Source organism: Exserohilum turcica, assembly GCF_000359705.1.
Source record: "Exserohilum turcica Et28A unplaced genomic scaffold SETTUscaffold_1, whole genome shotgun sequence".
NCBI lineage: Eukaryota > Fungi > Ascomycota > Dothideomycetes > Pleosporales > Pleosporaceae > Exserohilum > Exserohilum turcicum.
In genome coordinates, this window is record NW_007359914.1 from 710,292 (window position 1) to 737,101 (window position 26,810).

General features: G+C 55.8%; 8 protein-coding genes across 8 annotated transcripts; 3 read left to right on the forward strand and 5 right to left on the reverse strand.

Annotated features, from left to right (window-relative positions):
- Positions 1-50: 50 nt before the first annotated feature.
- SETTUDRAFT_170320 (uncharacterized protein) lies at positions 51-1,900 on the forward strand (the record flags this gene model as incomplete). The annotated part of the gene is made up of 6 exons (XM_008022433.1): positions 51-637; positions 690-765; positions 817-966; positions 1,012-1,073; positions 1,124-1,556; positions 1,611-1,900. 6 exons carry the CDS (start codon positions 51-53, stop codon positions 1,692-1,694), a joined length of 1,392 nt encoding a protein of 463 aa, XP_008020624.1. The 3' UTR covers positions 1,695-1,900.
- Positions 1,901-3,483: 1,583 nt separating this feature from the next.
- On the reverse strand, positions 3,484-4,335 carry SETTUDRAFT_152501 (uncharacterized protein; the record flags this gene model as incomplete). The annotated part of the gene is made up of 2 exons (XM_008022434.1): positions 3,484-4,102; positions 4,154-4,335. 2 exons carry the CDS (start codon positions 4,333-4,335, stop codon positions 3,484-3,486), a joined length of 801 nt encoding a protein of 266 aa, XP_008020625.1.
- Positions 4,336-6,556: 2,221 nt separating this feature from the next.
- Positions 6,557-9,876, reverse strand: SETTUDRAFT_132941 (uncharacterized protein; the record flags this gene model as incomplete). The annotated part of the gene is made up of 2 exons (XM_008022435.1): positions 7,545-9,876; positions 6,557-7,498 (listed from the first exon to the last, which is right to left on the reverse strand). The coding sequence occupies exons 1-2, from the start codon at positions 9,834-9,836 to the stop codon at positions 6,557-6,559; spliced, it is 3,234 nt and encodes a 1,077-aa protein (XP_008020626.1). The 5' UTR covers positions 9,837-9,876.
- An 892-nt stretch (positions 9,877-10,768) lies between these two features.
- Positions 10,769-13,225, forward strand: SETTUDRAFT_162110 (uncharacterized protein). The gene is made up of 2 exons (XM_008022436.1): positions 10,769-11,089; positions 11,137-13,225. The coding sequence occupies exons 1-2, from the start codon at positions 10,906-10,908 to the stop codon at positions 12,825-12,827; spliced, it is 1,875 nt and encodes a 624-aa protein (XP_008020627.1). The 5' UTR covers positions 10,769-10,905; the 3' UTR covers positions 12,828-13,225.
- A 390-nt stretch (positions 13,226-13,615) lies between these two features.
- On the forward strand, positions 13,616-14,882 carry SETTUDRAFT_113113 (uncharacterized protein; the record flags this gene model as incomplete). The annotated part of the gene is made up of 2 exons (XM_008022437.1): positions 13,616-14,240; positions 14,407-14,882. 2 exons carry the CDS (start codon positions 13,616-13,618, stop codon positions 14,796-14,798), a joined length of 1,017 nt encoding a protein of 338 aa, XP_008020628.1. The 3' UTR covers positions 14,799-14,882.
- A 780-nt stretch (positions 14,883-15,662) lies between these two features.
- On the reverse strand, positions 15,663-16,829 carry SETTUDRAFT_18077 (uncharacterized protein; the record flags this gene model as incomplete). The annotated part of the gene is made up of 1 exon (XM_008021853.1): positions 15,663-16,829. The coding sequence occupies one exon, from the start codon at positions 16,827-16,829 to the stop codon at positions 15,663-15,665; it is 1,167 nt and encodes a 388-aa protein (XP_008020044.1).
- A 1,008-nt stretch (positions 16,830-17,837) lies between these two features.
- SETTUDRAFT_29926 (uncharacterized protein) lies at positions 17,838-19,268 on the reverse strand (the record flags this gene model as incomplete). The annotated part of the gene is made up of 2 exons (XM_008021976.1): positions 17,838-18,759; positions 18,811-19,268. The coding sequence occupies 2 exons, from the start codon at positions 19,266-19,268 to the stop codon at positions 17,838-17,840; spliced, it is 1,380 nt and encodes a 459-aa protein (XP_008020167.1).
- A 964-nt stretch (positions 19,269-20,232) lies between these two features.
- On the reverse strand, positions 20,233-22,509 carry SETTUDRAFT_87165 (uncharacterized protein; the record flags this gene model as incomplete). Its single annotated transcript, XM_008022317.1, has 2 exons — positions 20,233-22,224; positions 22,279-22,509. 2 exons carry the CDS (start codon positions 22,507-22,509, stop codon positions 20,233-20,235), a joined length of 2,223 nt encoding a protein of 740 aa, XP_008020508.1.
- Positions 22,510-26,810: the final 4,301 nt, after the last annotated feature.

Sequence of the window (26,810 nt, forward strand, 5' to 3'; positions counted from 1 at the left end):
CCTCTCCAGCTGCAGTCTTCACAGCCTTACCACAGCCCACCAGCCCAACCATGCAAGCCGCACTCGAGCCTTTCCACGAGGCATATGCCACAGGACTGGCGCAGCCTGTCGCAGACTTTCTCAGCCCCATCCCGCCGCCGCATGACCCGGGGCGGCTCTATGACTTCTACCGCGCATCCAGCGAAGACAAGATCGAGGGCGATGTCCGCTATGCGCTCAAGTACAACAAGAGCGCGCGCATGACCAACAAGGAGAGCGGCGCGTGGGTTGACATCATTGCTGGCTATTGGCGCGCCGTCAAGGAAATCATAAAGGCAGATGAGGCTGCGAACCAGGGCAAGCTCAACGAGCGCCATTACGTGGCCGTCTATGACACATGGAAGGACTTGACCGGCAGCTTCATTAAGCACATATCGGCCGGGCTGCTGCCGCCGTGGGCCATCTTTACTTTGTATTTCACTGCGAACCATCTTAGGAAGATAGCTATCCAAGCAGACGAGCAATTGGCCAAATCGAAGCCCGCGACCCTCAGCACAGGCTACTCAGACGATGTCGTGAGCGCTGTGCCCCAGAACCAGAAGCTTGAAGAAGCCGCGCGGGTCTTTAACAGGATATTTGCGCTGTGCCTTGGTGATAGGTGTGCCATACCTCTATTGCTGTCTTCAGAGTGTTGTCTTACAACGTCCCAGGAATCCAGACATGTCAGAGTCGCGTAAATGGGGTGTTTACTGCATAGCCAATCTGCAGTTCAAGACGTACTTCAAGGCAAGAACAACGTGAAGGTGGATTCTGGCATGTACTGACGGGAGATTATAGTTGAAAGCCATCAGTTTGTCTAAGAACATAGTGCGATCAATCGAGGCACAGTCTGACCTACCTTCATTCGCATTATACCCGCGAGCCCACAGGGTGACCTACAAATACTATCTCGGAGTGCTGTCATTCCTGCAGGAGGACTACACCAAGGCATGTTCAAAGGTCAGAAGAATAATCACATCTAACATTCACTAGGCGGAAAGTAGCTTGCAGGAAGCATGGGACTCGTGCTATTCGCGGTCACAACGGAACAAGTCGTGAGTTGGGCAATGACATCTATGCGTATGTACAAAACTGACTCCTCTAGTCTGATCCTCACCTACCTCATTCCCTGCCGCCTCATCACGAAGCACAAGATTCCGACACCAAGTCTCCTGTCAGAAGCCCCGCACCTCGAACGCACAATGGGACCGCTCGTGACGTGTATAAAACGAGGAGACCTAACAGGCTTCGATCGGGCTCTAGCACAGGGTGAGCCTGAGTTTGTCAAGCGGCGTATATTCCTTACTCTCGAGCGAAGCCGCGACATTGCTCTGCGCAACCTTCTCCGAAAGGTATACCTTGCTGCCGGCTTCGACGAACTCAAGGAAGGCCAGACAGAAAAGGACAGAATACGAAGATCACGTATACCCTTGGCACATTTTGCGGCCGCGCTTAGAATGGGCACTGCAGGCGAAGGCAGCGGCCAGGTCGTAGAGGACGATGAGGTTGAGTGTCTATTGGCGAATCAAATCTACAAAGTCAGTACAAAGCCGTCTTCACATGGAAGCAGGTTAGGCTGACACTATCCTCAGGGCCTCATGAAAGGCTATATCTCGCGCGATCATGGCATAGTAGTCATGAACAAGAAGGGTGCATTCCCCGGAACTGGCGTCTGACGCAAGCTGTCTGCTGCCTTGTCAATAGTAACCACACGCCTATTCCTATCGCAAAATGCCAGTGGCTCTGCGCATATGCATCATACCATGCACATTTAATTCAGATAAGGGCTACACGCAGAAAAGCTCTATCAGGCCGATGGAACAGTGTCTCAAAACGGAGCTTTAGAATCAAAAAGTAGTAAGTAGTATACCCGAAACAGATGCAGCCAAATACTTGTTTTCCTTGCACATCCGTGCAACGTGACATGGACCAGCTATACCTCGCATGTGAATAATGCCGCCCTTTCCAACGTCGCGTCCCGGGCCCAGGCAACGCTGTCGCACTACTGATTAGCTGATATCGCGTCTGGACGCCCTGATAATCTATTTTTCAGCTCAACGCCCCTGCCCTCGTCTCTGACTTCACTCCCACACACACACATATTTTCATGCTAGTGAAACTAGGCAAATGCATCGCGCCTATTTGTCTTGACTATGTATCGACTATCGACTATTGATTATCCGGGACATGGCACTAAGTAGCGCAAAGGAAGGAATGAAGATGGCTAAGCTAGGTTTTCCCCCCCTTCTCGTCGTACGAAGTGCAGATCAGGTGGAATTTGTTGGGAGAATGGTCAAGTGGCTAGTACGTTGAGTCAGAGAGTTGGTCTTGGGGTCGGTACATTGGGTATGGTGTGGATATCTTAGCTAGTTACTTAGGCTGGGTTGGCTTCGTTGGTTGGAGCAGTGGATAAATGCATGCATGCATCGTTGGTAGGGTGAATAAGGCACCGGTGTACCAGGCTTCGCATTTTATCTTTCCGGATCATTTCAACGTGCTGGCACAGCGATAGATTTTGAGTCGATAAGACAGTGTTGTAGGAGCAAGATTACGAGTGCGGATTTGGCAGGCTGGGATTAGGATGTGCGATGGACAATTGGATAGTGCGTCTCTTTACTTTTCGTGTATAGCATGTAGCTTGGTTGTCCAAAACAGCTGTGTTGATGTTGATGTTGTTGTCGTTGCCATAACGTTTGCCAACAGAGTATGAGAGCATGTGGAGAGAGAGGCTTGGGTATAAGAAACGTCACAGAACCTATGTACATTTTCCACGATATTATGTAAGATACTCCAAAGTGGCGAGAATGCAGGATTCAAGTTAGGCAAGACATTCTTCATTCTTCGTGGTATTTAGATCCTAGCATCGACCCGGCAAAAAACAAACACTCCTCCCAAGAGCAACATGGCAATCTGGTGCGTCTCTCATGCGAACATGGGGAAAATAAAGAGAATATTACAAATTCGTTGATAAAGAGAAAAGACAGAGAGAGAGAGAGAAAGATAAAAGTAAGAAATCAGTGTACCGCGGTGCATTACTTACGCAACTCTCGATACTGATGCAATTTTGTGTGTGTGTGTGTCTTGATATTTGTTTACCAGCTTGGACACGTAGATAACAACGCAAAAGGGAAGCAGAAAAAAAGATAAATAATATAGTAGTACAAAGGGGATATAAGCAGAAAAAAAAATCCATACCGGAGACGCCTTGCGCGAATTAAAAGAAAATGAGCAGAAAACACCAGAAAACCCCGATGCAGAGGGGGCCATGGGCGACGAGACGAGGCTGATCGGGGGTAAGTATATGTACAAGAAGCTGGGAATGGGAGGGGGGGTATAAGGAAGCATCAGCAATTGTCGTTGATGCGTGCGTTGCAAAAAATAAAAATCGTGGGGACAAGATTAAAGCAGGGGAGATGGGCTAGCCAACCGATCAAGCCAGTTGAGACGGAGGCGGAGAGAGACATTCTAGTATGGCGACTTGGCAGAGAGATCGTCCATGTGGTTTACCATTGCGACGAATAGGTCGAAGAAGAGTTTGCCGCCGTTCTCCATTTCGTTCTGCATGGTGCCGCTGCGCTTGAAGGTGTGGCGCGCGCGGATGATGAGCGCTAGGTAGTGTGCGCGCAGCTTCGAGTCGCTGTCGGGAGTATTGGCGTAGGCGTAGCGGGCGGAAGTCAGGATGGTTGAGCACTGGATGCCGGATTGAAGACCTTGCTTCTTCAAGGCCAGTTTCTTCAGCTCCTGCAGGCCGTACTTGTCGGCCTGGCAGTAAATCACCGTGTCTTTTAGGATCGGGCCCACCGGTGATTGGATGACGGGCTCGTTGGTATTGCCGCCGTCTTCGAGGTTCCAGCTGTTGCGCTTCTTGTCGTACTCCATGCGCGGGTAGTAGTCGCCTTTGTACAGGTACTCGAGGATGGAGGAAAAGACCTCGGGTTCTTCGTCGGGCAGGTCGATGCGTTTGGTGTTGGTTTGGAAGAACTGGCCGTTGCAGAGGCTCTGGAACCAAGGCGAATGAGACAGGACATCTTCGTGCGCTGCAAAGAGTCGTTGTTCACGGCCGACAGATATAGTGATGATTGCACTGATGAACATAAGCCAAACTGTCCAAGCGATTCCCTGGGCAAAAACTCACCTTCCCAGCGACGGAGATGTCTGGTTTGACTGTGGTGAGGACGCCTGCGCCTGTTGTGCCAGTCTTTCTACTTTCCTGGATGAATCCTTGAATGAAGGGTTCTTCTTGGTCGATTTCGACTTGCTTGCCCGGTGCTTGGAGAAGCTGCCCTCCTGGTGTCGTGTTCGGCCTGACGAGAACATGGTGAATGGCTCGAGGACCGTCTTGTCACTGAACAAAGGAATACTTGTAGATGCAGCGTAGGCAGCAGGCGTACGAATGGCAACGCGCAAGCAGGTCAACGAGGCAGTTCCTCGGGCAGCTGTATACGCGGCGGGATGGGCGATGGCAGGCAGGTATAGAGCGGCCGCAGCCATGTATATATACCTGAATCCTCCCAGGAGGGCGCTATCTGGCCCTTTGCCGGGGTGAGGGTGAAGGTGGACGCGTATTGGACGCGTAAATGAGCCTAACACGTTAACGCGATATCACATGTTGCGCCTTTCCTGTTTTGGGGCTTAAGAGTCAGTCGGCAACACCAGGCTAAGCCCCGGCCCTGGGTCAAGCAGCACTTCTGCAAGGTTATGAAACCAACGCGGGACAAAGAGCTGAGCATCCTCCTCGAGTGCGCCCGGGGGAGGTGCGGCGAGCAATTGCCATGGCTAAGAGCTGAGGCTTCTCCCTACACCTAGTCTACTTGCGACACACCACTCCATGTTTTTTTTTCATTCTTCTGCGCCAGATCCCAACAAGTACACACACACACACACATACACGGAGCGACGGACCAAGACATTGATTCGTGGCATTCCTCAAGGCAACACGCTTTCGCCGGAACAGCCCCAAGCTTTGGCCAGCCTACCCAGGAAACTTTGGCAAAAAGCAAGCGAAGCCGACGCCGCGCAACAGCCAGCGCCCGCTCATCGCTTCCATATGCGCATCGACGTATTCCCCTGAAGAGGCAAATCCGGCGTTGAAGGACCGATGAGCATCGAGCCAGGCAGCCAGGCAGCCATCCAATTTTGGCGTGGCAATGGAAGATGCGAAGGGACAAGGCCATGCTGCGACCATGAAAATGATGGCTGACGGTCACTCATAATTGAGCCGTGAGAGAATGCAAGGGGGATGAAATGGGCTTTTGCTGCAACAAGAGTAGCATGCATGCATCCATTGTTTTATTTCATTTCATTTCATTTTTTTGGCATATGCCAGGAAAACAAAAGATGATTTTCTGATTTTTTTTTTTACTTACCGCGACTTGCACACTGGCCCTATTCAAGACGCGGGGAAAAGTACGTAGAAAAGCGCATCCTCGATGCTCCTTTTTTTTTACAGACAGACAGACAGACACATACTACCATGACATACTTACTGTCCGGGCTTCTCTTTTTTCTTTTTTTCTCTCTTTTTGAATGACAATCAGCTGTTTTTCAAAGTCTGAGTCTTTTTGTTACGGACATATATATATACGGCCTGGAAAGCGAGGAAATGGATTCTTCACGCACAGTATGTGTTAGTGTGTGTGTGTAAGTGTAAGTGTATATAGCCCACAGCCAAAAGCTGCGTGTACGTATCGATTTGGTGGGTAGTCAGGTTCAAAAGTGTCAAGTAAGAAGCGGGTGTACACCTATGTGTGTGTGTGTGTGTGTGAAGGGAACCAGAAGTGTGGTAGGGAGAGGGGTTGGCGTAATTTGGTTCAGTGGAGGGGTAGGTACATACCCATAGGTATTGATGTGTGGTTCCGGGGAGTTGGGCGATCAAGGAGTGTTATTTATTTCATCACTTCCGACAGGGAGCTGGCTGGGAACCTTCCTATGTAATACTCAAGCCAGGTATACTTGTATGCATGACAGAATATACCTTGCGTGTAGGTGTAGGGCTGGAAGGCAGCGAGCTCTGGGAAACAAGCTGGGTATGTATGTATGCGGCAGAGCCCTGTGAAATGACTGGACCCCTGCGAAGACCAGGATATGCCGACAAAGAAAATAATAGATCCATGGCAAGGGCAACAGCAAGGTGGTTGGTGGTCTTGGGTCTGGTGGCGAGGCCAGGGACGGATTCGGCGAAATCCGTATGTACAAAGTGAGGAAAGCTTGCGGGACCTAGTGTGTGTAGGTACACCTATTAGATTTGCTCTGCAGGGTAGGCTAAAAGCGGAACTTCGGGCCCCAATTCAACAGGCTTGGACTGGTTTCTGGCATGCGAAACGGTTGGGTCGCAGACGGGGGGGGGGGCGTCGGCGGGCCAAGCCGGAAAGGGATACTTGAGTGGTAACGTGATTTCCGACGCGACCGCGATGAGGGGTGTGGGCGTCGTGAATGCCAGGGCGCACATTATACGTGTATGTGTGTGTGTGTGGTATCAAAATGCTGACTTTCCCCCCCCCTCCCCCCCTCATGCACGAACCTCACCTCTTTCATGATTTCATGCAACAACCTCGCCCTCGGCAAATGCTCTTCCAATCTCGCGTGCTACACCGATTCTCAGCACGGCAATGATATCGTCGGTCTTTGCGCCCTTGGGGAAGCCTTTTCGCCAGTCCCAGCCGCGCTTGCTGTCGTCTACATGGCCTCCCTTGACCAAGATGGTCGAGTCGTCGACGTTGTGGCCGTCTGCCGAGCCAAAGTCTGCCGAGCCAATCATCGAGTACTGGCTCGAGGCCGTGGTGAGGTTTGACGTGGATTTGCTAAGTAGATTGTGTAGGTTGGGTATTTGCTGTGACGAGTTGGGCTCGTGCGCAGAGAGTAAAGTCGTGTTGAGCACTTCCTCGCATTGCGCGCGGATCATGCTCGGGGCCGTGTCTAGGTCCTCGATAGCGGCGAGGAGATCGTAGAGATGGCGAAGGGTGAGAGTGCGTTTTGGCTGGTTTACAAAGATGAGTGCCTCGCCTAGGAGCGGTAGCAAGACATCAACGGGAACCACGGTTTCTGTTTCGGGATCATACAGTCCGCCCCGGATGCTAGAGGCTGCACTCGCGATGATGACCGTGAGTGCATTGGCAGCAGCCCGTTTCCGGGCCATGGGTCGATGGGCTGCCTTTTGTCCGCTCTTCAGGTGTACCTCTTCATCTCGAAGGTCATAGTACTTGCGTATCGTCGCGTAACCACTGAGATGGTTGGAGAGTAGCGACGCAGCCTCAGAGTCTGTGTTGGCAAGCTTGGTCAGGGCTTGCTTGGGCGAGGTGATTAGCAAGCTGAGAGATTCGTCCAGTTCGTCCAAGGGAGGGTAGGCCATTGATTTCACGAGGCAATGGGCAACGAGTACGCGAAGCACTTCCTGGATCCTTGCCGCATCGTGAGCGCGAGCGTAGTAAAGCAGAGTGTCGCCGTAGCTCTCAGTGTTTGTGCGGAGATGATCGGCGTATTTCTATCATGGTTAGCCTTGACATTGAAGGTTCTGGGCGACAACGTACCTGAGCAATAGTGACTGCATGTTGTGAAAGACCCAAGTTATGACACAGCTGGGTGATCTTGTCGACGCGAGCTGACGACTCCAGAGGCAGGTCATTGAGTATCCGCTCGATGCGCTCGTTTGCGCCGATAGTATCATCAAGCCTTCCCAGGACCTGTACAGCCATTTCCCAACCCTCTTTCGACTCCTGATCTTCTTTGCCGGTGATTTGTGCCCTGGATGCCAACAGGTCCGAATAAGCAACAAGCAAATCGTCCTTGGTCACACCCTTGGGCTGCTGCTGTTCGCTATAGCTCAAGACCATGAGGTCGTCTTGGTCAAATTGATCCAACAGCCCCTTTGCACCCTTGAACCATTCCCCAGCACTGGCAATCTCGGCAACTGCAGAGGCGATCATGAGCGACCAGCCCTGGAGAATTTGAAGTGCGCCTTCAGCGTTATCGTCCAGTACGCACGCTAGACCCACCTCGAAGCGGTCCACGGCATTGATGCTGAAATCCTCGTCGCTGTTTTGTATTACCGCCGCGAGCGCAGCAGAAAGCCGTTGAGTGTATGCTTTGACTGGTGTCACGTCGACGGGACGGACCCGTTGCGACCGCATCAAGGAACGCCGGCTGGCTGCCAGACTGCCCTGTGCAAGGTCCTCGTCTTCTCCATTCCACCAGACAGTCAGGCCTATTGTCGCTTCGATCCAATCCGCTGACAAGGTAAGAATCTCCTCTTCGTTGCCTAACAGAAGCTGGTACATCCGTTGCAGGTTCTCGTAGACCGACCACGGTACTTTGCTCTCTGCCTTGCGGCTTGCGACACTGAGTTGGAAGCTTGCCTGAGTTTGTGAAATGCCAAAGTGTGCCGCCTGGAAAGGTTGGGATATCGAGTGACGGCTCACACTCTCGCCTTCGGCAAACTCTTCCAGGTTAGCACATGTTTGTTGGACACGCTGGCGGAAGATTGTCCAGTCATGTCCTTTGATGTCCCAGTCTTCCGAGGCAATAGCCGGGCACTCACGCAGCAGGTCAAGTGCTTGACGGAGCGCGTGGTTTGCGTACTGGAGATGGGTTCCACTGTATCCCGCACGTCCCAGTCCGTCATGCTCGGCTGTCTCTGCATTTTCAAGCTGGGCGCCCTGTAGCAGCTGTAGAGTCTGTGAAAAGTTGCCTCTGGCAATGGTAACATGCACGACCTCCCAGAAAGAAGGATGCCTAGAGTATCCGCCTTTTTGCTTCAATACCTCTGTCACCTCGGAGCCGCCGTCGAATGTGGCATTCAGCCAGTCGAGTAAAGCCTTGGGAACTGGGGTGTACTGTTTCGACTCGGGTCGCGTTGATACCAGTGCCAGGGCGGAGGCTCGCTGGTTCAGAACGACTTGGGGAGGGTGGTGCAGCGTTAGCAGAAGCGCTGCCAGTTGAGTGCTCTGCGATAGCTCGAGTGCGCCTTCGGCTCGGTTTGAGGATACACTAGCGCGCGGGCCCGACTTGGACGCGGCGCGCCATGCTGCAATCAGCTCGTGGGCGACTGTACCGATTACTTCGGCCCTCTTTTCTGGCGAGTCTGATTGCAGCGATTCGTACACCTTCTCGACCAAGCGCTCCGTGTCCAGGATGACATGATCGGGTTCGCGAAGACTCGATGAGCCGGTGTCTGATGTGAGGCCCTTGGCAAGGGCCAGAAGGTCGAATTGCGTCTGCTTTGCGCCAGAGCGCACCAAGGCAGGGCCCGACTCCATGTCGGTTGCGCTTGTCCTCGAGGCTACCGACTGCGTGAACCTGCTCTGTGTCTTGTTGCGGCGCTGTGGGGAGAAGGGTTCTTCCTCGTCCTCGTCGCCCTCGTCCTCGTCGTCTATGTCGTCCTCGTACTGGTCCTCGTCGTCGGTGTAGTCATCGTCGTCGGTGTCGCCTTCAGCGTCCCGGCCGGGCGCTTGATTGCGCGTTGAATTGATGGCGCGAAACTGGCCTGAGCTGGTCGCACGCCCTCGCTGGGCCTGGGGTCGGCCAAAAGCGGAGGTGCCTATGGAGCCAGAGCCGACGCCCTCGAGCAGGTCATGCTTGGGCGGCGAGCTTCCAAACAGCGAGGTGGCGCCAAAGCTTTCGGGTTTGGGGTCGAAGGCGGGCCGCACCGAGCCAAACAGGCCGTTGCTCATGCCTGGCGGCGGACCAGCGGGCGTTGACGAAGGGAGCCTGGCGCGGTCGGGCGGAGGGCCTGCGGGGGTCGACGAGGGGGGCTGCTGGGCGTGGGCGTAGTAGTAGCGACCGGGCGTGGAGGGTGGTGATGTCGGCGATGGGACGCGAAACATTGCGGGCTCTGGTGCTGGCGGGCGGGTGCTGGTGTGCTCGCGGCCGGCGTCAGACAGGCTAGAACGGTGGGCCACGCCGAGAGCAGTGGCACTGGGTAATTTCGGCACGCCCGTTTCACGGCTGCACGACTCACAGCATGTGCGCGGCGCGGGCAGAGGGGGGAGAAGGCGGAGCAGCTGGGGGGAATGCGAGCGGCGGCTTGTTTGCGTGCCAGTGCCAGCACCAAACAGAAACTTTGGAGAGCTTCGGAGCGACGCGCCGGGCTCAGCAGCGAGGCTTGGCGCGTCGGCAGCGCGGCGCGCGGCGGCACAGTTTCTCCGGCGCCGGGCGAGGCTGGCAGCGCGCGCCAGGCCAGGGCCAGTGTCAGCAGGCAGGCGGCGACGACAAGACAAGCAACGGGCGGACGGGGATGGGCCCTGGTCGTCGCTCGTCTAGCAGTGCATTGCTGTTACTGTCACTGCCACTGTCACCACTACGTGCCCGTTGATTCACCGCGCCCGCGCCGCAGAGCCACGACGACGACCCAGCCAGCTCCTGGTTGCTTTTCTGCTGGCGCTCGCCCTCGTTCCTGGCCACACACAGCCGCCCCCCCCCCCGCCAGCAAATCACGCGCCGCCCATGGTCCGGTCAACAAGTCCAAGTCGTCTCCCGGCCTCGCCCAGCCCGCTGCTCGCCCGCTGCTCGCCCGCTAATTACTCGCTGCACCCCCTCGCCCGATATCACAGCACAGCAGCAAGTGTTCCTCCGAGTCGTGAGGCGCAGGGGTCGCTTACCTGGGGGGTGCGTGCCCAGGGTGCTATTAACATATCCGTACTACAGGGGCGCCACCGCGCCTTAGCTTACAGCTGACGTACCGCGGGACTGAAAAACGTCGTAGCCCACTGCCCTACCATTGAATTCCCGACACTTCCGAGTCCTGCCCTGCCTTTTTGCCTTTAACCTGTCCCGCCGCCGGCTGTCTTGGTGCCCTCTCTGCATCCTCAATGTGTAGCCACTTTCCAGCCCATACCTAGCTCCCTGGCCCGCCTGTGACGTAGCGAGCCACCACCCCCCAAGGCCATCGCCAGCATGGCCCTCTGGTCAAAGACCAAAACACAGTCCAAGGCTGGCTTCGACAAGGTCTACAACTGGGTCGACAAGCTCGGCGCCCCCGTCAACCGCCTGTCCAACCGGGTCGGCTCCGAGGCCTTCTGGCCCACGACGCTCGACATTGAGGCCGACAAGGCTGCGCGCATCCTCAAGAGTTTCTGCAGTACGTCGCCCCTCGCTGTGCTCCCGCCATCGCTGACCCGCCTGCAGAGGATGGCTTCTACGAGGAAGAAGAGCAGCCTGCCACGGCAAACGTCCCCAACGGAAAGCAGAAGGTGCTCAAGAAAATTCCCTCATCCGTCATCAAGAACGCCAAAGGCCTCTGCATATTCACAACCATGCGCACCGGCTTCTGGGTCTCGGGGTCTGGAGGCGCCGGCGTACTCGTCGCGCGCAAAGACGACGGCACATGGTCACCGCCCTCGGGCATCATGATGCACACGGTCGGCGTGGGCTTTTTGGTCGGCGTCGACATCTACGACTGTGTCATTGTCATCAACTCGGAAAAGGCACTGGACGCATTCCAGACGGTCAGATGCACGCTGGGGGGAGAGATCAGTGCAGTTGCAGGCCCCGCAGGCGTTGGAGGCATGGTCGACACCGAGGTCCACAAGCGTCAGTCGCCCCTCTTCACCTACATCAAGTCACGCGGATTCTATGCCGGCCTCCAACTCGACGGAACTATTATTATCGAGCGAACCGACGAGAACGAGCGCTTTTACGGAGAGCGCATAGGCGTCAGGGACATCCTGGCGGGAAAGGCGCGCCACACACCGCCCGAGACAAGGAGACTGATGGAAACACTCAGGGCGGCCCAGGGCGACACGGATATCGACGAGTCGATGATCCCAGACGAGGCTCCGCCAGGAGACTTTGAGATTACAGGCCCCGGCGAAAAAACGTTTGGCGTGCCCGACGCCATCGACCCCGACCCCTACGGCGTCCTTGCCTTGCAAGAGGCCGGCATGGAAATCAGGGAGGCAGGGACTCACAGCCGGCCATCGAGCGAGCAATTTGAGTTCAAGCCAAGCCCGACGAGCCCCATCTACAACACCTTCAGAAACTCTACCTACCGCAGGAGTATGGATCGATCGAGCTTTGCCGGCAGTCGAAGGTCGAGCTGGCGCATGAGCAGCATCAGCAGCATGCTCGAACCTCGAGCACCAACCGTCGACATGAGCACGCAGACGGACGATCTGCCTCCTCCGCCTCCGACGGCCAAGAAGACACCCCCAGCACTGCCACCCAGGACCAGTATTGCACGTGCGCCTACCCCTCTCATGATAGACATACCCGAGACCAAGATTGAGCAAGCAACCCCGCCACGAGTAAAGAGCCCTGTCAAGCAACACGAAGAGGCTACTCCTACCGCAACCGAAGCAAAACCAGACAGGGCTGCCGATGACAAATCCAGCGGCTCGCCCCGGAACGCACCATCACCTGACGAAGCAGACAATGACGATGATAACGAGGACAACGAGGATCTCGAAGAAGAGCCTGTTGTTCACGAGATCCACCAGGCACCCGCCCCGCAGGCCATTCGCGCACGCGTTGTGCAGGTGGCTAAGCCGGTTGCCCCGGCTCTGCCTGCGAGAAGCCCTTTCCGCAACCGCATCTCAACCAACTCGGACGGCTCGCTCAGCACGGCGCACGAAACATCGGCGGCGCCCTCGCCCACGGTCGCAAAGCATAGCCCAGACTCGACGCCTTCGCTCGTGCGCGGAGACTCTACCTCGTCGCTGTCATCGGTAGAAGACAGCAGGCTGGAGCAGATTGGCAACCGACTCAAGCCAAAGTACTCGCACGAGGCGTCGCCAGAGACGGAAAAGGAGGCCAAGGAGGAAGCCTTCCACTCGCCCCCGGACTCGCCCATCAAGTCTATTCCTGGTGGTTTCAACTAAGACGCCCATGTCGCCACGCTTATGACGCTAATTTTCAATATTTCCCATGTCGTATTTTCGGTGTTATTGTTTCTGGCTGAAAAAGGCAGCCATAATCCCAATACCCACATCACACTATTGTAAAAGTTTGCTCTGACAGTGCTTACTGCATACTCCTGCATCTGCCACTTCAGCTCGCTGGCCAAGCAATGCGCCCATTACCGCTTGCTTGCCCAGCCAGCCCAGAAGCATCACCTCACCTTTATTGTTTCCTTGTGCCGTTTGTATTGGCTGCATCCCTTCTTCCAGTCTCTACGAATTACGACTTGATTGATATCCGCATTTTACTCTACCATTTGCTCCTACACAGCGTTAGAAATGTAGTACGACTTGGCCAACCAAGGATGGAAGAAATACATCTCTGTTAATGATTTGAGAAAGTCGTACATTTGGGTGACATAATCAGCAATGCTGCTGACATGATGCAAGTGCAGGTCTAAGTGCAAGTGCCCTTGAGCCGTGCGCCTTGAGCCCTGAAGCCCAGCGCTGGTGACGGAGCCAGACGCGACCGTGCCATCCCTGCCAAAATTTCGTGAGTGCTGGATACCCACCACCACGACCTCACCCGCCTGCATGCATGTAAGGCACCCCACACGCATTCGCTGCTCGGTTCTGCATTCTCAGCTGAGCGCTTGACCATTGTCGTCGCGCCCAAGCCTTTCCCGCCAAATCTACACCAGACGAGCAAGCCCCATCGCAAACCCGCCCGCAGCGACCCCAATCGACTGCGCAAACCCACACGACACAGCATGGCGCCCACCGCGCCCCAGCCCACCAAGAAGCCCAAGCCCATCCCGAAAACAATCGCAGAATTCACTATTCTGCCCCTCACACTACCCCCGCTGCCCGGCCTCCCAGACCACTGCAACAATGCAACGCACTACCTCTACGTCAAACCACATGCGCCCAGCATACCCAGCGTCTCGGACGAGCGCAGCCTCTTCATCGTCAACGTGCCCATCGACGCCTCTGAGCAGTCCCTCCGCGCATTGTTCTTGGAGCATCTCGGCGGCTCCATGGTCGAGCGCGTAGACTTTGATGCGAGTGTTCCCGCAGCGCCAATGCACAAGCGATGGAAAACGGATACGCCTCGAGCACCACCACCAGGCACAGACGGAGCAGGCGGAGACGCAGCAAGAGGCAAGAAGCGGAAGAGGGCAGACGACCCGGCGATTGTAGCAGAGGGCGTGGTTGAAGACGCTGAGAGCGCGCTGCCCAAACTATGGAGCACAGAGATACGGCGGAGCGGCAGCGGCACCGTCGTTGTATTTGTCGATCGCAAGAGCGCGAGAGGCGCCTTGAGAGAGGTCCAAAAAGCCGTCAAGGAAGGACGTAGTATCGTGTGGAAGGGAGAGCAGAATCTCGGTGTTGAGCGTAAGTCGAATCTATTCCTTTCTCCGATTCCCCCTTCTACTACTACTACTACTACTACTACTACTACTACTACTACTACTACTACTGCTGCTGCTGCTTCTTCCCTTGCAATCGTACACCCGGAAGAAGAAAAAAAGAAGAAACACAACTAACCCCACCCACACAGGCTACACCACCCACCTCACCCACACCTACCCCACCGCCTCGTCCCTCCAAGCCTCTCTAAACGCCTACCTCACGCAATTCTCCGCCCTCGAATCAATGCGCTCCCGCCTCCGCAAAACAGCCCGCTCCGCCCCAGACGCAGACGGCTTCGTCACCGTGTCCCGCGGCGCAGGCGCACGCACCGGCCCCGCGCGCATCCAAGACGCGCTCAAAAAGAAAGAGGAGCTAGATCGGCGCCGTGCTAATCATAGGGCTACCGATGACTTTTATCGCTTCCAGAATAGAGAGAGGAGGAAGAGGGCGGAGGGCGAGTTGAAAAAGAGGTTTGAGGAGGATAAGAGGAGAGTGCTGGGGATGAGGGAGACGAGGGGGAGGGTTAGGCCTGAGGTTTGAGGGTTTGAGGGTTGGGATTTATGGTGGTGCTGATGGTGGTGGTGGTGGTGATGACGGTTATGGATGGGAAAATATATACGTAACTCGAATAGCCAAGTTTTTTTCTCTTTCTTTCTTTCTTTTTTTTGGTGGCGGTGGTGGGTTGGGTTGGGTTGGGTTGGGTTGGGTTTGATTTCACTGATGCTGATGAGTGTCAATGTGCTTTTTTTTTAAAAAAAAATCAAGACAGGAATGAATAACCGTTCATTCATTCATTCACAATGCCGACCAGAAACTCGACTCTGCATTCAACCCTATTATCGTCGACAATACCCATGGTCGCACACATGCGCACCCGCCTTTTACCCTGCCTAAGACATTCACGAAGATGATCAAGCTGCCGCCGCACTGTTGTACCAGCACAAGCACGAGTCTGAGTCCGAGTCTGAGTACGTGTAGTAGGAGTAGGAGTAGGAGTAGGAGTAGGAGGAATGATACTAGGAACCAGAGTCCGAGTATTGCGACTACACATGCAAATCCAAGCGGAAGTGCATGTGCATGTGCAAATGCGAATCCAAATGCAACTCTTGTGCATGGCAAGACGACGCCGAAACAAGATGAGTTTATCGGGGTTGTAGGACGTGGTGGTGGTGGTGGTGGTGGTGCTGATGCTAATGCTGATGATGATGATGAGGGTGCCGCTGTTTTTGCCACGGCATTGGTATAGTCTTTGGCTCTTTTTTCTTAGAGCATTGCTGTCGTGGCCACGTAGAACCAGTTCTTTTTTTTTGGGGGGGGGGGGATAAGTAGTAATGGGTTCGCCTCGTTTGATGAGGTTGATGATATAGGACTCGTTTTTTTGTTCTTGTTCTTGTTCTTGTATAGTCATGATTCTTCTTTATGGACGCCTCGGCTGTATTGCGTGTGTACCTTTTCCCACAGGAGAGAGGGCAGGCCGTGAGGGAATGTCTGAGAGGCCTTGAGCGTGTTGCACTCCCAGTATAGCTGCTCGCCTAGATAGAGGAAGCGTCGGCTGAGCAGACGGTCCTGGAGGACCCATGCCCGAGTATCCCAGCCTAGGTTGGGTGTGGCAAGGATGTCGGCTGGTAGTCGAGGAGTCGCAATTGTGGTTGTGTCGGAGCGTTTGTCTCCAGCATTCTCGACCGCGCATGCATGGACATGCTGGTCGAGGACAATGGTGAGTGTCGCGTTACGGAATGTCGAAGACATGTTTGTGCACTCGTGTTCCCGGTCTTGCTGGGAATCCTGGAGGACACAGAGAGAGTCGAGCCAACAGTATCGGAAGCCGAGGCGCTGCACTTCGGAAATGGCATTCCTGACTGCCAGAGGCAGCGTTTGTAGGCCTAGCTCGGTTTGCATTCTCGGTAGCGAGTCGCTCGAGAGGAGAGGTTCTGCGTCACTCCAGGCGTGACTGAGAGCAGCATATTGGACTTGCTGCGAGGTTGCTTCGAGAGCGTCGCCGTCGACGATCCGCACATAGGTTCCGGCTTGACCCTCCGGAAGGGTATCAATCAGGCGTTTGGGAAGACCACCGGAATCGCTTATCTTCTGATGCTGCTGACAACCACCATGGGTACACAAGCAATCATCCAGCCAGGTCTTTGCACTATTGTAATTGGCACGCTCATGAGCATCCGGCTTGATGTAATTGTCAATGCCAGGCTGGTGCGCAAACTTTTCCACTGCAATCAGCTCCTCATGCGGTCCGGGGAAGGTCACCTTGTCGTTTGGCCAGTTGAGGCAGCATGGCGCAGGAGTAAAGATCTTGGTCAGTGATGCAGCATCCGGTCGCTCATCAGGATTGGCGTTCAGCATAGTCTGTAGTGTGCGCACTACGACTTGTTCTGTTGCATTCTTGGCTTCGTCCAGGAAGGTGGCAAGTTTGGACTGCACTCCTGGTACGTCCTGCCAGTAGTAGGTGCCTGTCCGGCCACTGAATGCTTTGCTGAAATCCAACCATGCCGTGTTGTCTTGACCAAGCGGAACGGACGTCCACAACAACCACCGTCGTTCGATCCACGTGGTGGCCATGACTCCAGCCAAGGCAACGGTAGAGGCAGCGGCCCCGCCGATCCTCCACCACAGAGTGGCTTCTTCCACTTCCAGCTCTCACAGCTTGGTGAGAGCCAGCGGTATTGTGCGGACCCACTTACCAAACCCATTACACTTTCGCCGAACATCTCTCTGTCATCGACCTCACTTGATTCAGCCTTACTTGCCGAGTCGATTGAGCGACAAACGTCACATGAAAAGCACATGGAGACAAAGAGCGACTACGAGATTGCTCTGGCCGGAGATGCTTTCACCCAGTTCGTAAACGAATATGGACTGTCGCCGCGGGATGAGCAAATCGACTCTCGTGGCTTGGAGCATACGTATGGAGTAAAGGTTGAGGATAAGACAGAGACTGGAATGCTGCGACTCGCCTCAGCGCCTCTTTCAAGCCAATTGGGAGCGACACTGGATGAACTACCCACTGGCGGAGAAACTCACACTCCTGAGTCCTTGGCAAACACGATTGCGACAAGCCAGCTACAAGCGCCACAGATTCCAAAATCTTCTCGTGCCTTCCACAGCATCAAGCTTCTGGGCGCAGGAGGCTTCAGTACAGTCGATGAAGTCATGCACCAGCAAACAGGCCTGCGTGTTGGAAGAAAGACACTCAAGAATCGTGATCGCACGGCTATTGGAGAGCTGAAGAAGGAAGTCAGCGTCCTACAGAAGCTTCGTCACCCGCACATAATCCGCTTCCTTGGAGCCTACTCAAATGGCGACAAGATGTCAATTCTGCTCTCACCTGTTGCAGACACAACACTCTCCGGATGGCTCGGTCGGGCTGCACTACAAAGGCCGACCAACCTGCTTGATACTATTGTCAAGATGTTTGGTTGTCTCGCTTCGTCAGTTCGGTACCTCCACGAGCAACGACCTGTTGTTAAGCACATGGATATCAAGCCCCAGAACATTCTCATCTTGGAAGGCGACCGTGAGTTTCCACACGTGGTGCTCTCCGACTTTGGTGTCAGCTCTGCAGAAGAGCTATCCGACGATCAATTCAGGCCATGGACGCGCCAATATGCTGCACCCGAAGTATTTGAAGGCCTCACTCGCAAGCAGACAGCTGACATCTGGAGTCTGGGATGTGTCTTTGCCGAGATGGTGCGTTCCGTCAAAGCCATCCCCACTTGGACGGTCGTCGTTGTCGTCGTCGGTGGAATCATCGTCGTCATTGTTTTCGTCGTCGTCACGCCAGTCAAGCATGCACTTGCCCTGCTTGAAGTGGTCTGCAATGTGGTCAATTCGCTCCTGTCTCGATGCGAAGCGGTGGCGACAGAAGCCACATTTTCTTGGGAACTCCGTCTCCGAGTACACTACGCTTGTCTCCTCGTATTCATCGGGGTCCACATTGGCATGGATATTCCGGAAGTGTTGCACGAAATGGTACTTGCGGTAGCATGGCTTGACGTTCTCCACGCCCTCACTGATGCACAGGCTGCAGACCCATGACTTGCATGGGTAGCCTTCTTCCTCCTTTCTCTTCCAGTCATTCTTGCGTCCATAGCGCTTACCGCACTTCCTCGTACACTGGTAGATCTTTCTAGGGTCCCTGCTGAGCAACTCTAGGTCATCGGTAGGCGTGCAACGCTTCTTGCAGCCTCTTGTGGGGGCGACTAGCTGAAGGGCTATAGCAGTGTTCTCACAGCTGAAAGAGACTTCCGGAGTGGTGTCTTCGGGTAACAGCTGTAGTGGCTGAGGCGGCGAAGCCTGCAGGAGCTGTGTCTGGTAAGTGTGGTCGTTCCAGAACGACTCTTGCTGCAGCATGTGTGAGGTTTGGGACTTGTAAGCGGAATCCCCCAGGCCCCCCTTTCCCATGCCCTGCTTCAACAGCTGGCCGAACCAGCTGCGGATAGCATCAGCCGGCTCGCCAGTAAGCTGGCTGAGCGAGTCGATATGCCGGTCACTTGAGTGCTGTTAGCAAGCAACGTGCCATGCTTGGCGGGAATAGACGTACCCAGGGAGCACATTGTACTTGGTGAACCATGTCGCGCATACATCAGCGGCTTCGTCTGAGAGACCCTCTACTGCTGTAGATGGCGGGGTCGGCTCCAGGCCCCAGCTAGAGGTTGTGGTTGCGGGTGGTGTGGGAAACAGAGGGAAGTCTTGACTTGCTTGGCGCTTCGACTGGGGGAAGTCATCGGCTTCAAGCTGCAATGGGCGCTTGCCAAAGGCATTGAAATGTGTGGGCATAGCATCGAGGAAGTGTGGTGTGGGGGTAGGTGGGAAGTAGCCCGCAGTGTTATGGATGGGCATATCGAATGCGCCCTGGTGGGGAGTGCCCAGTGCGAGGGGGTCGATGAACGACGAGGTCGTGGTATCGATACCCTCGTCGGCAAAGAAGAAGCCAGAGGTGTTATCCGCAGGCTTGAACAGGGTTTCGGGCGTGGCCGCGAACATGTTGGCGAAGTCCATGTTGGAGTCAAAGGCGAATCCTGCGCCCTGATGATCCATGAGCTTGAATCTACTTCCTTGTATGGGATTTGTCAGAGGGCGGCGTCGGTCGATGGGCGCCCTGGTCTCGTCTGGCAGTCACGGCGTGAGCAAGAATGGCGAGGAATGAGTGATCAGGAGCCTTGAGGCCTGGTGGTGAGTATTTCAGGTCAAAGGGCGCTGCGCCCACAAAAGAGGTGCGTTTCGTCGTCGGAGTCATTCATGCAGCCCTTCCCGGCGCTGAAGGCAAGGGCTGAGCGATGTTCCAGGGTCCGAGGGTTTAGGCCACCGGTCAGACGAATGGCGGGGAGCTATATTACCGCTGCCTCGAGCCTGTACCTCACGGCGATGCCATGCCACCACACACTATTCGCGCGAGCCGGGCGCGGTCAAGAATGGCTTTTGCTAGCGGGCGCGCTGGTCTATGGAGATGCGTCTCCCGCTTCCACGCGAACGACTGCTCTGCGCGCACGCTGGGCCGCGTGCTGGTGGGATAGCCCAGGTGAAGCAACAGAAACGTGCTGCGGTAGAAAGGCGGCGCTAACCGACTGCCGCGCCGCCCTTTGCTCGACGAGAAGGGCGCAGCGGCGCCCAAAGAGGCTAGCGCAGACAGGGCTGTGCAACCAGTCCCATGTGGGGCACGTGTGGCTGGGTTTCAACAAGTCGATATCCACCAGCGCAGGCGAGCAATGTCAGCTGTCTTCCGCTCGTCTCCGCATCTACCTCAAACGCCACATGCGTCATTGCGTAACAATTGTTCCAAGCATCAAACATCAAGACAGATATCACCAAGTCGAGTCGGGCCGCGTGCTTGCGAGCACTCAGCGACGAGGAACAGCCGAAAGGGCACCCAGGTACATATCTGCAAGTGGTATCATTACATTATTCACTAAGCGCTTGATTACATGCTCTGCTCGTCATCAATTCTGTCGCTCGTCTTCCACGCCTAAAAGGCAACCATCTGGCTCAACCCCGCGCTCTCGCGCTCAAAGTTCTTGTGCTGCGAGATGGCATACATGTACGCGCTCGCAAAGTCCTTGGCCTCCTTGGCCATCGACACCACCTCCTTGAAGCTCTCGGCGTGCACTTTGCTGGCAGTAACAACACCATAGCTGTTGACCACGTCGCCCGAGGCCGAGAACTCCATGCCGGGCAGTTCGACAGCCTGCTTGATGAAGGACACGGCCTCGCCGGTACCGCCAATGGCCTTGAGGTGGCCGAATGCCTCACGGATCCAGTGAACAGCACGTCCATTCTTGCTGAGCGTTTCGACAGACTTGGCACCTCCGGGAACGAAGATACTGTCATACAATGTCGAACGCTGTCCCTCAAGATGGTGGTCAGCAACCACTCCCGAGCCGCTCCTGTCCTCTCCCTCGGCAAAGATCTTGTTTCTCCTTGGGGAAATGGTAAAAGGCAGAGCGCCAGCAGCCGTCAGAGCAGCCTTCATGCCAGTGTAGGCAGCCTGGTCGTAGCCGTCGGCAATGAGAATGGCCACCATGCGCGTGGCAATGGTAGGCTTCTCGGGCATGTATTCCATCTGCGAAAGACCCTTGGCCGTCTTGTTGTGCTTGGGCCGCGTCTGCTTGGTTGGCTGCTCGCCGCCAACCATTTCAGCAACGCTCTGGGCCAGTCCAAGATCAATGTCACACAGACGCTGACAGAGGCGCTCGTACACAACAGCGTCGTCGCAGTGGTCGAGCTCAAACGCGAAAGCGTCTCGCATGTGCATCTTCTCGTTCTCCGACATGGAGTTGTAGAAGAGCTCCGCCTGGTTCTTATGCTCCCGGAACTTCTTGCTCTGCATGCGCGTCTTGATGCCCGCCGTCTTCTCCGGGAATTCAACGTAACCGCCCTCCTTCTCCGTCGCCGGTGGCACAGTCTGGAACCGGTTAGGCCAGTAGTTAACCTTGCCCTTTGTAATCGTGTGTCGCATAGCACCGTCACGGTTGAAGTTCATGACAGGGCACACTGGCTTGTTGATGGGCAGCTCTTCCCAGTTGACACCGAGACGAGACAGCTGAGTGTCTTGGTAAGAAAAGTTGCGGCCCTGGAGAAGAGGGTCGTTACTGAAGCCGATACCGGGGACGATATGGCTAGTGCAGAACGCAACTTGCTCAGTCTGGGGAAAGAACTCGTCGGGGTTCTTGTTGAGCTCGAGCTGACCAATGTATCGGATAGGAACAAGCTCCTCGGGCCACACCTTGGTAGCGTCGAGGATGTCGAAGTCGAAGTCGTGCTCCTTGGATTCGGGGAGGACCTGGATACCAAACTTCCACTTGGGGTACGCACCGCTCTCAATCGCCATCCACAGGTCTTTGCGATGGAAGTCGGGGTCCTGCCCAGCAATCTTCAGTGCCTCATCCCACACGAAGCTGTGCACACCAAGCTCAGGCGTGAAGTGGAACTTGACAAAATGCCGCTCTCCCTTGGCATTGACGAGCGTGTACGTGTTGACACCAAATCCTTGCATCATACGGTATGAGCGAGGAATGGTGCGGTCAGACATGGCCCACATAAACATGTGCGTGGCTTCCGGGTGCATGTACTGAAAGTCCCAGAAGTTGTTGTGTGCAGATTGTGCCTGAGGCACTTCGCAGTCTGGCTCCGGCTTGCCAGCGTGAATCACATCGGGAAACTTCATCGAGTCTTGGATGAAGAAGACTGGGATGTTGTTGCCCACAATATCCCAGTTTCCTTCATCCGTGTAGAACTTGACGGCAAAGCCGCGCACATCGCGAACGGTGTCTGCAGAGCCGCGGCTGCCCAGCACTGTGGAAAATCGCACAAAGACTGGAGTCTCGCGTGAAGTGTCTGTCAGGACACCTGCTGATGTGACGTCCTCGGCCGATTCAAAAAGGGTGAATTTTCCAAAGGCACCAGATCCACGCGCGTGGACGACACGCTCAGGAATCCTCTCATGGTCAAAGCGGTGGATCTGCGAGTGTTAGCCAACTCGCGTGGCGGGGTGGGTGGGTACGGTGAAGCATACCTTCTCACGAGCAAACTGATCCTCGAGGAGCGTAGGGCCTTCTTGGTCTTCGGTGGCAACCCTCAGCCAGCCGTCTGTGTTGCTCTGCTTCACACCGTAGTCGCTGGTGATTCGCCATTTGTCATCGTGGACGTCCTTGGTGACGGCAGCAAGCTGCGCCATCTTGCCCGTCTTCTCTCCAACGAGGTCCTTGGCCTTCTCCGAAACATTGCCTAATATTTCTGACGCCATGTTGTCTGCCTGGAAAGTTGAGTCGGCTGGCGGTTTCGATTGTCCAAGGGTTTTGCCTGACCGCGGGCTTCCTTATGTACAGCAGCGCGTTGCCAAAGTGCCTGTTTACGTCTTGACGTCATGGCGACGTGAATCCACTGTCGTTCCGCATTGAGATGCCTAGAGCCTCTGTCACACAGCTCTAAACGGGTCATTGACCGCGCTTTGACGACACGCCGCAAAGTGGAGTTGATGCAGCCGGCCAATGGCAACGTTGATGATGTTCGATGATCGCGGTTTGTACGATTGCCATCGACTGCCGAACGACGCCGATATGCGATGCGCGATGCGAGATTCGACTTTGCCATGTGCCACGCGCTCGAGCCCAGCCGTTGTTCATTCCAGATTGGCATGCTGAGCAATCGCACATCTATGACAGCTACCGGTCCCTTCTCCTGCTGTGCGTCTAGCCATAGCCTCTTTCCCGGCGAACGAACCTCAGTCTGCCGACCATGGCGAGGTGGGCTGCTCGAGGATAACTCGTTGTGACGTCATGCATATGACGACTTGAAGCCCTCCACGTGTGTGCCCCGCACCAGATGTCCTCACTGTGACGGGCAATGGACATAGGGGAAAAATGATAATCTGCGACTGGGTTACGCACCCACCATGCGCAGCCTGAAAGTGTATCGATGTACTAAGTGCGGAGGAAGGAAAAAAATAAGACGCGTTGTACTGCATAAGAGGCCGGATCAACCGGGACAAAAGCCCTTGCCGCAGCCAGTAATGCAGGTTTCGCTATCGGGCGCCAGATGCCATTGAGAGAAGTCTCGGCCGTCGTGTGCTGAGAGAAGTCTCGCCAATTTCAAAAGCATCGTCTGCTCGAGGAAAGCAAGTCACAAGTGCTGTAACGTGACGCGTGTCGGAAGCCACCGTGGAGATTCCGGAGGCTACTCCGCACAAAAGACTTCGGAGGGAAGGCTCATGCACATGCAGTTTGCGAACCACGCTCCAACGCTAGTGCATGCAGCTGCTCTTGTTTTCCCTAGGCCAAACGGTTTCCAAGATGTTGCATTGGTGGCCCGCTTTGTAATGCAAAAGCGACCAGGATGCTGCGGAAGTCGCGAGAGCGCGAGAGCTTTTGGGCTGGACAGTGCCGATCCACCAAGGGGATCTGCAAGAGCAAATGGTAGCAATGGCAGCGTCCCTTGCAACAGTTGCAAGCCGCGGTTGTACGGATAATCTGCCACCAATGACAGGGCCCGTGTAGATCTTTCAATGTACACGCTGCGTATTGGCATCAGTGCCCAATCTTGCATTGGGTGATCTGCTGCTCGTGTGGTACGTAGACTGTGTACCTTGCATTTGTACCTCAGGCGTCCGTATGTTCCGGAGGGAATTGGGACGGAGCCAGTGGACTTGGCGAGCAGGCGAGCAGGCGAAGAGAAACAGAATTCGTGGGCTTGGTGGTTGCAGCATGTCTCGGATCGTTATCGTTGGTTGCCATTGAACAGGCTTCTCGGAAGAGAACTCGGCACAAAGAGACCGGCATATGTTGAGTGTCATGCGTTAAGGCATCATCTGCGTCGGGGTCGTCGGCTCATGATAAAGGATATGCAAATCGCTGATTCGGAGCCAGCGCTTGCACACGTGACGGCCTACTGCTGCGGGTAGTGGCTTGAGATGCCCCCCCCCCAGTCTCCTTATACATGAGCGTGCCGGAAGCTGGCACATGTACGCAGGGAATTGACGATACTTGGACCAGTAGGAGTTGAACAGCTGCAGGATGAATTCTCAAGCGGGACAACATGACTCCGGCAAGTACCGCCCATGGCGCCTTGTGGGCTCTGTAAAAAAGTACTGCACTCAGATCAGGCCATGCCTGTCACTGTGCAAGCGTACTGTGTAGACGCGCCTGGCCCAGCTAGCACCACGCATCTCGGACGCAGATCCTCTTGCAGCAAATGGGCCAAGAAACAGACCTCAACAACATGCAGGATTCGCGTGCTATCGTCGGCAGCAGGATGAGTAGCCGCGACAGACAGCGCAAAGGTCCTTTAGTCAAGACACGTTTTTTCCTTGTTCGGAGGCGGGGCAGACCCAGTTCTTATCGTCGCTGCTGACGCGACCCTCGCCCAAGGTTGACGTACGATGGATGAAAGACAATGTCAGCGGGGTCGGATGGCTCTCATGTATCCATGTCCAAGTGGAGCGGGGCATGCCGTGCCTCTTTGTGGGCTTTCCCCTCATTAGGCTGAGTAGCTTCCATATACGAGGCCTGCCCGATGCGAGACATAGCCGTGAAGCGTCTCGATAGGATAGCGAGCGGAGGAGTTGAAGGGGGGTAGGGGAGGGTAGGGGGAGGGAAGGGCCGCTGTCACAAGCGCAGCGCAGCGCACTGCTGGCGGCATGGGCGCAGCTTGACGTAGCGCTTTGCGTACGGTAAGCGCAGCCGAGACATGGCATGCTGGAGATCGTCGGCAGACTCACTTGTGCATTTTTTTTTTTAAATTGCTACCATCTGACAGTCGCGGCCGCTAGGCGGGCTCCAAGGGCGCAATGGAGGCCCTGTGTGTGTGGCTCTGTCGAGCAACCCCACACTGCTGCGATCTGCCCGTGTCTGACCAAAAGAAAAGAGCAAAAGGGCAGATTGCCGAAAAAACGCCGGACCGCATTGCTGGTCAGATGAGGCTGCTGTGATGCGGGCGATGGGGCCATGGGGCCATGGGAACAAGCCACATGCAGTGCCGCAGGAGAAGCGAGCAGCCCTCATGTGCAGGGCGCTCAGTGCAAGCGGCCAAGCGTGGGCGGGCGAGGGAAGCTTCGAAACAGGGCCTGGCTCGCGGCGACGAGGGCCATGGGGTGCATTGAGGCGCGACAAGAGTGTTGCAGGTATACGACGTGTGTTGCTTTTTTGCTTTGCAGGCCAAAGCCAAAGCCAAAGCGCGCGATGGGCGCGGCACGGATGGTGCTGTTGCGTGTGCCAAAACAACCCAGGCCGCGTTGCTTTTGGATCATCGACGGCGCGTCTGCGCTGTGGAGTTCCTGGTCGCACAGGTCGATCAGGTAAGAGCGGGCCGAAAGGCTAGAGCGCTTTGGGCAACGTGTCCACCGCTACCCCTGCCGCCGTTGGAGAGACAAGGGACAAGAAATCTGACAGGCTACACAGCAGACGCCGGACCGCCCTTGTATCTCCATCGCGATGCGCCGCGCCGTGCAACCACTCTGGCCGCCGCCCGCACCCATACAAGACATGATCACAATGGCACTCGACGTGACGGCTGCTGCGTCTGCCGCCGTGTCGAGGCCGGCACCCGGGCAGTCACATCTGCTGGCGACGGCGACGGGTCCGTTGCTCGCCCTTCACTATGCGTGTTTCAAGCGATGCTGACATTGCGAGGCCAGCTTGGCAAGCGCATGGTTGGTGGCTCGTTTTGCACTTTTGTGCCGTTCATTTCCTGGCCGAGCCATATGGATGTCGGCGGATGTGCGAGCAGTTCCGTCTTTGACACGCCCAAGACAGACGCCGATGCGCCGTGTGCACCTATGTATCGGCCATGTGCCGATGTGGTAAGAACATCATGACGCTTCACGCTGGCCGGGCAAGACGCGAGAGAGAGAGAGAGAGAGCCATGACGGGCGGACGGGCGCGAGGGTGGCTACTGTGGTATGCAAGGGCGGGCTTCATGATTGTCCTCGTCCATGTAGCACCCGTGTTTGTCCGCCATGGTGCTTTTGCTTGTTCGCCGCGTCGAGCAGTAGCCGTTGAGACGACCGGGGTGCCATGTGCCAATGGTGTGCATCCGGGACACGAGCCAGGGTGACTTCCTCAGGAGTCCGGCCAAGGCGCGTGTGGTGAGGGAGCGACGCTGCTGCTTGAGTCGAGGCTTGAGTCAGCCGGCACCGCCAGACTCGAATTCGTCGTCGCCAATAAATGCTGGCTGGCCATGCCGGCCGCTGGCGTGACAGGCGACGGCGCAGCGGTGCTGGTGTTGCAACCTGTATCTAATGCGACGGACGGCACGGCGCCGTGCAGTGCCTATGTATGTACATGGCGGGCGGGCAGGGCGGGCAGGGCAGGGCCCATTATTGCAGGCCGATTCTGCAGCCGCCGTGGTACGAGCCGGGCAGGTCAAGTCAGCCCTGTGTGTTCGTCTGTCACGCCAATGCCAGAGCGTGACGAGCGAGCGAGCGAGGGTGGGTGCTGTGGGCGTCCAAGGAGAGGAGGAGGGAGGGAGGCTGCTAGGCTGGAGACGACGATAGCGTTTGCAAGCGGGTGAGTGTCGGGGCCCCCCGTGGCCCAAGGCCCATGAGCGGCGTGG

Bases quoted from the DNA above. Each gene is read 5' to 3' on its own strand.
- SETTUDRAFT_162110 (XM_008022436.1), top strand. From the start codon at position 10,906: ATGGCCCTCTGGTCAAAGACCAAAACACAGTCCAAGGCTGGCTTCGAC. The intron at 11,090-11,136 runs GTACGTCGCCCC...ACCCGCCTGCAG, and splicing joins CATCCTCAAGAGTTTCTGCA to AGGATGGCTTCTACGAGGAA.